General features: G+C 38.0%; 1 protein-coding gene across 10 annotated transcripts in view; it reads right to left on the reverse strand.

Annotated features, from left to right (window-relative positions):
* Positions 1–12491, reverse strand: part of Rbp6 (RNA-binding protein 6) — a 581361-nt gene that overhangs the window by 226065 nt on the left and 342805 nt on the right. For all 10 annotated transcript variants that reach the window (XM_012364145.2, XM_067360265.1, XM_067360264.1 and 7 more), the window contains one exon: positions 11236–11320. In XM_012364145.2, the coding sequence (XP_012219568.1) occupies positions 11236–11320 (85 nt within the window). The remainder of the gene's footprint in view (positions 1–11235; positions 11321–12491) is intronic.

The following is a 12491-nucleotide window of genomic DNA, read 5'->3' on the forward strand; positions in this document are numbered from 1 at the left end:
GCCGTCGAGCCGTGCGCCGTTATTCCGTCCCCTTGCAAAACATTCCCGCCACCCTGATGAGCTTTGTGCTCCGAATGCCTCGCTCGCACGCGTCTCGCTCCTTGCCAATTCTCCCCTTCTGTACTTTCCATTTCGACGTCACGTCCCGCCTTAAACGATAACGCTTGCGTCGGAGTATCTCCGTTCGCGCATCCAGCGCTTCGTTAACGTCGTTCTCATCGATCTCGGTTGACCCTGACCTCGACTCGAACATACCCGATAAGCGGAAATTGGTCCGTTAAGGAAACAGGCGCTGCTGCCAATAATTTTGGCAAGCTCCAAAGAGTTGTTAAGACATTTTATAAGCTTATCGACAAATTACGCGAATTAATATTAATAATTCGCCTCTATTAATTATTCATAACCAATTAATATTAATATAAATGTCAATCGCTACATTTCGCGATGAACTAAATTACTGTACATGTTATATTTTTATTACGTAATCGTTTATACATAATCTGACGTCAACATTTTAAGTTAATTTATTTCAATTATATAGAACGTATAATATTCAATTATATATTTAAACGTTTTCTAGTATTACGAAACAGCTTCTGCAACGCTATTGCGCGATTAAATAGATTTCCAGTTTGTCAAAAAGCAAGGAACTTGCTCCTACGAGGTTTCATACGATAGCACGCGAATCTTTTTCCCCTGTCATCTACTTTTCGGACAGGCAGCAGAGGGAGTGTTCGAGTTTCCGTGTAAGTTCGAAGGGAAAAGGGGACCCGAATGTGTGAAAGGCGAAACAGACGCAAAGGGGGTGAGAGGGAAGGAAGAAGAAAGGAGAAAAGAAAGATGGAGTGAAGGAGAGGAGCGTAGTTCTTGTGTGTACCGCATGAGAGTGGAATTTTACGCGTGTTTAATCTGGAAATGGATCGCCCGAGAATGCGCCTCTATGAGACGAGTTGAAGAGGCCGGGAGCGAAAACAGATGTAAAAGAGAGAGAGAAAGGGAGGGGGGGGGGGGGGGAGAAAGAGACAGGTGAAATAGACTGTTTCGTCGTCCCTTCTCTTCTGTTCACCTCAGCTACCCTTCTTCTCGTTTTTCCTTCCCTTCGTGCTGTCCCGTTTGCCAAGTAGCGCGGCGCGAACTGGCTAGCAAACCGCTGGAAACCGCGAGAACTACTTCTTGCGATCGCGGTTCATTACGCAAATTACACATTTGTGTGCGGGATGGAGAGAAGATAGAGAAATTTAAGGATATATACGTTACGTTTCTCGACAAGAATAAGGGTTTTCAATTAATACGTATGTCCTTAATTACCGATGTTAAAAATTGTCGCGGCATAAAGTCTTAAGTTTTTATCAAACTGAAGTCTACTTGGAACTAATCGAGAGAAACCAGCCAGCCATTTGTATGTTTCCCGAGAAGCTTTATTTGTCAAATCCCTTTTACTTTTAATATCTCCGCGATCCTCTATCGCAATTTTCGCGATAAGATAACTACAGACTCGTCGTAAAATGACATACAAAATAGATATTTTTGCGAAAAGTCGGCACATTTCTTGCCAAATTTCCATTCTTCTCTTATGCCAAACGACCAATCTTTATATGCTCTGAGTAAGTCTAATGCAAGGCAACAGTAAGGCGAGGAATGTATACTTGAGCGAACATATTGTTGGAAGGTTATACATAATTCAAGATACGCAGTCAAGAATGTAGCTTCCAAAATGAACAAGATTTATTCTTCATAAGATTCGTGAGTGGAGCGCAATTTTACCGCAAGCGAATGATGAAGCGTCATATATCAGTGTAATAAAACAATCACCCGTTTTTTTTCTCTCTCTCTCCCTCTCTGTCTGTCTCTCCCTCTTTTTTTAATCGCTCGTTATCGCGAATGAAAATTCCGCGCGCCGTTACCGGCTCAAGTTGCGTTAAGGGATCGTCCAGAGAAACGCTTTTAGGGCATCGTCTTCGGCACGGAGAAACACGACACCGTCTTCTTTTAGGGTTGCGGAGAATGGACCATCATACGCATCTCGCTTTTCTCTCACGCAACGTCCGTCGCGCCCATTATTCTCGCAGATGGTCTCAAACTCTACAGCGAACGTGCTCGACCAATTCGCTTTCAATAAATCGATATCGCAGCGTCCCGCGGCGGCCAGTTTCCTTAATGTTAAATTCATAAAATCAAATGTACGCGCGTCGATTATCGGTAATGCGCTCTGGTTCATCAAGTCGTGCGCTCGCATTTGTTTCTGTTTGTCGCTTAATACCGTGACGTCAAAATGATCTATCTCGAATGATTTTCTCAAAACGGATGACATAAATCGCGGGCAGCCGTGCTAATTTAACGGGTAAAATGTGGCCGCTCTCGAAATAAAGCCGTGGGTCATGTCGATATACCGCGCTCGGCGTACCCGCGCGGCCGCAGAACGCTTATATATCATACTAATTATTTATACTTCATGCACACCGGGGCAGAGGTACCTACAGCCTACAACGCGTACGCGGTATTTTACACTCGCGATACGTCGTCATATACAGTGTGCACACGGTATGCGCACTTTATCCATGCGGTCTAAAGGTGAAAGGAATATCGTGTAAACTTGGGTTTTTTAAAACATTAGTTCAAAATAATAAAAAATATTAAAATAAACATTTAAGAAACAAGAGCGCGATAAAACAAAATAGATCCTGTCTTTAACTGGCTAAACAATAAAATTGAATCGCCTGACTCTCATTCTATTCGATGTATTATTTTTATATATTAAAATGTTTTTAGAAGTGGAAAAAATATTTTGTACGCAATCTGAAGACTAAATCTATTAGAAAGATAGTCGTACATTATAATTATATAATAAAAGTTAATGGTATTACTAGAATAAAATAGATATTGTAATATAAGTACAAAAATATAAAATATGAATTCATTGAAGTATAAGCTTTCTTCTTTAAATTTCCTGAAGAAAGAAATTACCCCAAATTCGATGAAACAAGCATTTAACTTTTCGCTCATCAACTCCCTCAAATTCTCGTTAAAGACATTGACGATCCATCAATCTTCACCAACGAGACAGATAACATCCGTTGAATCTTTAACGGTCTCTTGAATGCAATTTTTCTTGCCTCATTGACGTCTGTTAACGCTGATGCTTGTAAATCATAACAAGCTATCAAAAATTGATAGGTTGTCAGTTTCAGCGCCATTAGCATGAATTTATGAAAAGATCAGTAAGAGAGATCAGACAAATTTAAATCAATTGAATCACCGAAGGTATACATGCGCGAAATTTGTTGACGAACAATTAGAAATGAATAAACGATGTATATCTAGTGAAACGCTAAATTGCAAAGCTTCTGTCTATTTTTATTTTCGTAGAAAATTGATATATCAAATCAAAACCTTTTTTTTTATACAGAAAACGTAATAAACATTCTGTTCGCGTCACATACAAATTTGATAACTAGCTTCTAGTTGAATGCTGTACTCAATAAACATGACATATACGGTTGTAGTATAAAATGCTTGTTGCTAACAAAAGATATAGTGCACCTCTTTTTTACATTGGTAATTTTCAAGCTCGTTAAGGCTGTGAACGTGTACGTCATATAAATTCGCTAACTTTGCGTGAGATAAAGCTAGACGATATGTCTATGAAAATTATAAACAATATTAATAGTATCAATCAATATAAATAATTGTTTTTTATCATTTTTGTAATTTCTCTTGTTTTCTTCTTTTCAGATTAAACGAAAAGTTATGCGCCATTAACGAGATCGCATTTAGCCGAAGCCGGAAATCAAAGGGCGAGGCATCGAAAGCCGCAAGGGTAAGTTTCTCGATTTTATGTTTGCGTCGGTGTAAAAAGAGAGACCTTCGAAAGTCTCCCTAAGGCTCCCTTAAGAACGTGAAACACTAAGGTGTGACAACTGATCGATTGATAAAAACCTATCGTCATGTTCAGGAGTTAAAACATTATTGTTATGCGAGTTGCACGGTGAACGTAGCTTTGCGCTATCTTAGTAATTTGATCGACGATCATCTACTTTGCATTAAAATTATATTAATTAAATGTCGCTAGTTAAAAAAAATTTACAATCGCATTTGTACATGCTTATAAATTTCGCGCAGACAATGGAAAATAAGAATTGTTATAATAAATTATGTAAGGGGATATCTTTTATTTCTGCAATCTCCCAGCTCTTTTCGTAGGATAGTTCAACTACATGAATTCACTATCCCGCTTCTTGATTTCTGCCCGTGATATATGGGATTTTTTTTTATTTCCCACTCCTTCCGTAACTGTCTGATGTAGGTGCCCCAGTTTCGACTTATATTCATGCCGGCTGTACTCCCGTATATCCGGCGCAAAGGGCGAGTGAGTTAAGCCGTTAGTAACAGATGCCGCAACCCGCTGTATCGGTTTAATTCGTTGGCGCGATAACCAGAACTTTCCCGGCGACTCGACGGGATGCGTCTTCATAAACCGCGGGCCATAAACTTTCCCGAATTACGATTACAAAGTGACTAATTCTCCTTCCGCCTCCGTGCCTTCTAATTACGTTTGTGTTTTCCCAAGAAATCCCAGGTCTTCTTAGGAGACGCGAATCAACAGTCTCAAGAGAAATCCTAATAACCCGTATAATTCTAACATTGCAATCTCCTGCAGCTGCAAGTCTTTCTCACGCGTTGGAATTAATATAAAGAGTTTGTTTAATGCTAAATAAAAAGTGTTTAAGAAAAGCAGCATATTGGACAACAAAATTTGTATTTGAATCATTTCTGTCAGAAATTTTGAGTCTGTAAATCTATTTCAATCATAAAAATTGTATTTAAAAAAATCATATTATCGATATTATCGATTTGTTGCTATGAAAATATTTGTCAATATCATAATTTATTTTTTTAAATACTTTTTATCTCCCCACACTATCACATAATTAGGCAAATGTAAAGTATTGAGAAGAGCTAGAGAGAGAAAGAGAGAGAGAGAAAAGAAATATCCAAAGAAAAAGATATGGTAGTTCAACTCAAAAGATATATACATTCTTGAAATGTCAACTGTTCTTGCGACAATTGCCTTTGGATTCACACTTCTTTTGAGAAGTAGATCAAATCGAAGAGCTGCGAACGCAAAGGATGATGTAGGGAAAAACGCGGGTGAGGAATACTTTCAAACGGCACATGTACGATGACGTTGATAGGTTGGAAGAGGGGCGGGATAGACGAGATAAGAGGCGAAGAGGTAGACGGTTTGTATTTCAAATTTAAAAGCATTCGACAATGGACGCTTCTCGTATTGTTGACTCACTCGAGGAAAAGAGAGAGAAAGGAGCGAGAGGTAAAGAAAGTGTACGGAAGTGAAAAGAATCGGCCGAAGGGAACGGTGGTTGAGAACGAGGAGGGATGGCTCGGAGTTTTGTGAGGGACTGCAGACAATTTCCGCAGGGCTTAGTGGCTTCGGGCTCTCCAAATAAATTATTCCGCGGATGAGCGACGCTGCTTATTTTTCAGCGTTTTCCGAGCCGCCGCTTGAAGCGCACGCAAGGCGTTTAAGAAGCATCGATCGAGAAAGAAAAAATTTAAAAAGGCTTAAGAGAGAGAGAGACGGAGGGAGGGAATAAGAAGAGAGAAATAGAAAGCAAGTTTTATTATACCTTTGGGGAAAAGATACCGCGTTTAGGCGTACAACAGTATTAAAACGAAACTGATCTAAATTAGAAATTATATAGAAATGATTTATTTCAAAAATAATTTAAACCTAATTTGTAATATAGCTTGCCGATATTATATCCATATCTTATGATTATTTATGATATTTTTCTAAACTGTGGATTTTCAAAATAACTAATTCATAATAAAATGCGCGTTTTTGATACAATAATACTTTATATAAAGCAAATTGAAATACGTAAAATGGAGCACACACGTAGAAAACACACTGTTGACACTTGTATGAATGTTTTATAGATAATTATTAAGAAAAGTAATTTTTAATCACAAGAAAAAACTGATTTTATTACGCCTATTCAATCTTTGTCGTTATAAAAATATCATTGATATTGAAAAATATCATTGACATTGTGAAAAATATCAAATCCTAATGCCGTTTTTATAGAGATCGTTTAATTACATTGCAACATTGAAATTAAGGTTTGCAAGAATTTCAATTTGCCTAAGTATGGAAAATTGCATTCACAGAAGTATTGGAAAACCGTGTTTCAGCATTATATCGACTCATCGTTTTAGTTAATTCCCGACGAAACATATATATTTTAATACGCAATCCCGCAAGAGAATATCTCCGATAACTTCGCTCAAAAAAAAAATCTGATTTTGTTTTTCTTTCGCTTTAAACTGTAATATTTTCTCAAAATTAATATAAATTGATATAAAATGTATTACAATAATTAATTATCGTAATTATTAATGCTATGAGACAAATCCCCGTAAGCGAAAAGTTATAAAAATGTTAAAACAGATAAAATATACAGGATAAAATATCAAAATAATATAATATTATCAAAATAATACAATAGTCACAAGAAGCATACTTTTTTCCAGCGATGTAATTTAAAGTAATAAAAAAAGTAATAAAAAAAGTAATAAATTGAACAACTATTTTATAATTAATTTTTAATAATAGATAAATAATTATCTCAAAGTTGTTCCGCTAACGCCCAATGCCCTTCTTTCTGAGTCGCTTTCTTCTCTTCTTGGAATGAGAATCTAATTCACTCGCGAAAACCCGATTAATTATAATCGCGCGATATTTTATACGACATTCCCGACACGTCCTTTGTCATATTAAGACAAAGATAATACTCGGATACCATCGCACGAAACTAGAACACGTTTGACACTCTGCGGAAAACGATAGAAGAGAAAGTAGTGAGACAAAAAACAAATGTCGCAAAACAATCGGATTCCCAAGAGAAAACATTGAAGTAGTTTAAGCGTAGCTTAGCCGCGACAACTAGTATACAAAAATTAATTACTAATCATGTCGATCTCCTTTCTTTCCTTCTGCAGAATGTCGAACGTATTTTAGCGCCGTGCGATAATATCCGAGTATTATCTTTGTCCTAATATGACAAAGTACGCGTCTGGAGTGCCGTATAAAATGTCGCACGATGATAATTAATCGGGTTTTCGCGAGTGAATCGTGTTCCATATGGAGGAAGATCTCGGGAAGAGCATCGGGTGCCGGCGGAACAACTTGGAGGTAATTAATTATCTATTATTAAACTAATTTCGAGATAATTTACCCCAATTTATTTTCTTATATTACATAAACGGAAAAATATGATTTATGATACTTTTCATAACCTTATATTGTGCATGTATTACTTTTATATCTTTTCCTGTGTTTTTTATGTTTTATCTATTCAATTCTATCATTCTTATAATTTTGCACTTGCGGGGATTCATCTCAGAGCATTAATAATTACGATTATTAATGTTAAAAAAAGAAATAGTGTCGAACCAGAGGAAAAATTAATTCCATATTCGTTAGAGAAACTACCGTTGAGAGAATGAACGACTCTGTCTCTTATAGTATACTCTACATCTATAATGTCCTTTTTAGTAAAACCGGTGCTTTCTCAAAAGGGTTAAAGTCCGTTCTCCTTTAAAAAGGGAGAAAAGTCGGAGAATGGAGAAAAGTACAGATTCGTTCACCACGTGCTCCCGTACGATACGTTTCTAAAGCGTCGAGAGACGTCTCGAGGAATGCGGGCCATGCAGAGTTCTAAAGAGCTTTCACAATTTCGTGTGCATCTATCTTTAGAGGTTTCTTCCCTCTCACGACTTTCTTCTTACCTCATCACCCGCATCTGTTCTTACCTTCCGTATCATTTCAAATCGCTATATAGCATGTCCTACAATAATTAAAATTTATATCTTAGCGCAAATTAACTTTTTAAATATTAACACAAAAATTTTTCAATATTGAAACCATTTCTATAGATTTTATCTACAAAACTCTCTCTCTCTCTGTCTCTCTCTCTCTCTCTCTCTCTGATATGATACCGAAAAATTGTAAATTGATCAAAAAGATTTATTTAAAATACATCGGACAAAATAAAATATTTCGCGTAAATTTTTTAACTTTAATTCGCCAAAAACTTTTAATAAATTCAATTGCTGCTAACACAAAACCATTACTCTAGCTATACGGTATTATTCTTCTAAGCTTGTGCTCTAATTTGTAATTCAGTGCACACTTTCGCTGCAAAATTTCTGCGACAGAATAGAGAATAGCTTTGGGACCCTGTATTACGAGCGCCGGCATTATGGACGAAACACGCACGAGTACGGCCGATTTGGCTACTTCCGCTACGCCTGTCGAGATCAAACGGGACGCAAACGAGGACGCGTGCACGTTCGGCCGGCACCGATTTTTTAATCATCATCCGGCCCGATTAAGCGGAATCTGCTGGCTATTCTGATCATCGGTCAGCATTGTGCCACAGTGGGTGCTTACGCGGCACGTTGCGAAATCATTGTCCATGCCAGATGGAGAGAAATGTCTGGCGTATCGACCCGCAAAATCGCTCTCGCGTGAGCTATTCCGTGCGTTGTGATTTTCAATAATATTATATCATCAAATTGGTGTGTTAACATTTACAAAAAACATTTCTCGTCGCTTATTTCACAAAAAAAAATAGTGTTTTACACTTTCAATTATATATGCTGTTAATGAAAAGTATAGTTTTAAAAAGATTTTTATCTTGCACAAGTATATCCTTTACAAATCCGGCATTGATGTAATTAAAATTATGTAATTGTATCCTCTCTAATCAATTAAATGAAATGTATTGTTATAATATTCACTTTATAGACGTTACAACAATACATAGCTCGATTAGATTTCACGTAATATTTCTACGCGATTTAAGAGAAATTTCATACCGCATACGGAACAAAGTGAGAGAAAATGTATCTTCATGACAACTACACATGTCGGTAGAATACTACATATTTCGCTCTCGTCCTATTTTATTTATGTTTGCGTGTTAGCGTGAGTTAAGAATCCCTGCGTTCGTTAACACGAGCGGGGACGAAGGTCGCGCTAATTAATGCGGCGAAACTTGTCAGCGAATCAAAGCAACGGGTGCTTCCGTGCGTTTGCATTCCTTGTATGTCCTCGCTTCTCCCTTTTTCCCCGGCAACAGCAAGAGAGAAAGAGAGAGAAGGGAGAAAGAAAGACAGAGGGAGAGAGGTAGACAAAGTGCTAGAGGGTGAGGACGTCTCATCCCTTAAGAGGAAGCCTTAATAGGATGCGCCGGCGGTTGCCCTATACGCGCGATATTCTCTTCCCGCTATCGGGAAGGTGTTAGCTTCCGGATCCGTGCATTCGCAATTTGCATTAGCCGGAGCGAATTACGCGAAATTTATGCGAGCCGGGGATATGGCCGGGGCTGCCCTCGCTTAAGCGTATTCGGGGCCACTTAGGCGGCCCGCCCTGGCGCTGGAGTCGCTCTACTTATGGCGCCGTGGACAGCTAATGTCCGCAACTATTTCCCTCGCCATACAACCCGCTTGCCGTCTTACGATATTATTCCACGAGCATTGTCTTGCCCGCCGCGGAAGAGGCGCGTTTACCAAGCGACTACGTCGGCTTGACGATTAATCGCCAACGCTGTCGACATCGTTCCGCGCGATGCCGCTGCGTACGTGAGCCCCTCCTCGAGAAGAGGCGGGAATCGATGGAGAGAGATATTCTTTGAATTAAAAGGAAATTTTTCATACATAGAAATTTAATCAGCAGGAATTTTAGAGATTATCGCCTTAATTTCCACTTTTAAAACGCGAGAATTTCAAAGTTGAAATTATCACTCAATTGTTTTTAATTTATATTTATCGTTTCACTCACAAAAAATCTAATCCTAATATTAAATTCAATTTATGCATGTTAATGATGATTTAAATAATTTTAAATCACAATTTATCAAAATAAAATCACATTTTTTTATAACATCCAGAAATTATATGTTTATCAAACCAAGATTTGTTTAAAACACACCATGTAACAAAATATTTCACGTGCAGTTCCAAAATTTATCAGATTATAATGATAAACGTAAAAATATTAATATTTTGCTTGTTGCTTGATTCAGGTATTTAGTTTAAAAAATATAATATCAGGATTGTAAACAAATAACAAAATATTTTTAATTAATTCAAAACAGATTTTAGTGCAACGAGAATTTATAATTCCAATATAAATTGAATTTCACAAATTATGACAAACATGACACCCAATAATTTTACTATTTTTAAGAAAATATATAAGCGAGTGTCTATTATTTAAACAAAAATGTATATTAATTTCTGTGAATAGCTTCTCTTTTTTAGAAGCCTCAATAAAGATGATATTTTATTGATAACCGAAAACTATCTCTTCAATTGCGAAATACAAGTGATGAATGATTCGCCTAAACTATAACGAGCGAAACGAAACAACGTTTGACGCTAAATTAATGAAGTTTCAAACGCGAATAAAATTTTGCCCCCGGAATCGATGGCGGGAATGCGTCCCGAACCGGGATATATACCTATGGACTGCAGTTACCAATCGGTTCGATCAATCGACTCGCGGCATGCTCTTTCAATTATCTCGAAACGGCAGCTCCGATCGGACGTGAAAATTAATTGCTCCCGTGATGCATATTCGATCACGGCAATTTGTATCCTTTTTTAAAACTACTCTTTTCCACAGAACACCGATTTCTGCATCTTTCGCAGTAAATATTGTGCCTAGTCGTCAAGAATTCCACGAGAGATAGCATGCACTCTGTAAAACGTCCGCAAATAAAGATTCTCGACACATCGCCGAAACCTTTCAACGCCAATGATCGGTGAGAGTTCTAGAGTCGGTATTTCATATGCGCGCACGCACACATGTACAAATACAGCGCGTAAGAAATTGTGTCGCAAATATAAATATTCCGCGACATATGCGCGATTTGTTGGAAAAAGCAAAAATATATTTTATTTGCTGCTAATGAAATTATTGCGCTTTATTTAACGTAATGAGAGAAGTTTGAAAGGAAATAAAATTTCATAATTAATTTTACATTCATAAATTTTCAACAATCTTTAAATCAAACAAATGCTATACCGGAATATTGTTACATAATTCCACGGACTCGAGTTTTGTCGCGCTTAAAAGGTTAATAGAAAAGTCAGAAACTCTAACTTAGGTTAGAATTAATCTGGTACAATGCTGGTAAAATTACTCACTTTCTTGCCGTCCAGCTCGTGATTGCCCTGCGCCAGCACTTTGTCTACGCTTGCAGGATCTGCGAATGTGATGAATCCAAAGCCCCTGCGAACAAACAAAAAGAGAACGTTTAATATGAATATATGCTTGCTGTTCGGGACGCTAATGAAGCAAGTACTTGCTGATAGTAATATTATTTTCATCGTACGAACGTAGAAGTTGCATAGTGCAATGGCATGCGTTGCGAGATACATATCTTGATGTAGCACATACATCAAAGCGCACACGATCGTAAAAGGAAAACTGGTTGGGAGCATAACATTTCCGTAGTAATTTTGTGAATAAGGTAATTTCCGTTTCTTTTATTTCCACGATTAAAAGTACTCATTAGCATAATTGATTAATGCCGCCCTTCCATTTTGCTTGAATTAAAATATGAAAAGCTACAAAACGATTATTTCTGAAAGAAACTGAAATACCTCGCAGGATACTGTATCACTTACATTTATCGCGAGCTTATGCATTACAACTGTTAGATCATTTTAATATTAGAAGCACATCTTTATGGCAAACATATCCTACTTATAAAAACAATGATAAATCAATATTAAAAAAAAGTTACTCGGCGCATACATGATTAATAAGAGAGCAGACAAAGAATTTTTGAAATGCACAAAATGATAATATTTTCATAACAATGTTTCTTACACGCGAAAGTGATCAGGTACGCAAAGCATGGTCGCTAATAATTTTTCAGAAACCTATGCAAATTCGGAGCCGCCGGCGACATTGGAAGCTGAATGATTAAAGCGAAACGAATATCGGGCCCGGCGCGGCCCGCAGCGTCATAAATTTCACGCGGGACATCGTGTACACACGGATATATTAAAAGACAGTTCGACGCCGTGAGCTAAGGGGGTGGATGCCGCCGACCGATCCACGAACAAGGGATGAGCGATACGACGATACGAGGGAATGCAACGCGCCGAGGGCCGGACGCAAAGCGGTTTGCATTTTTCATGCCGGGGCCGCCCCGGCAGTTATTGAAAATATTTACATGTTATTTATGGGGCACACATGCTTCAAGAACCAAACGCGGCGCCGAGCTACCTCCGTCGATACCTCCTCTCCTCCCCGCGCGCGTATTCTCCTCCACCTTTCGCGCGCAAACCCCTTTTCCGCCTCTTTTCCTTCGACTGCCTCCGTTTTTCTGTTTTCGCCGTTCCGCTGGGAACGGCGTATTCCGCCGTCGCTCTCTCTCTCTCTCTCGCACCTC

This window comes from Linepithema humile, chromosome 8, assembly GCF_040581485.1.
Source record: "Linepithema humile isolate Giens D197 chromosome 8, Lhum_UNIL_v1.0, whole genome shotgun sequence".
Lineage (NCBI taxonomy): Eukaryota > Metazoa > Arthropoda > Insecta > Hymenoptera > Formicidae > Linepithema > Linepithema humile.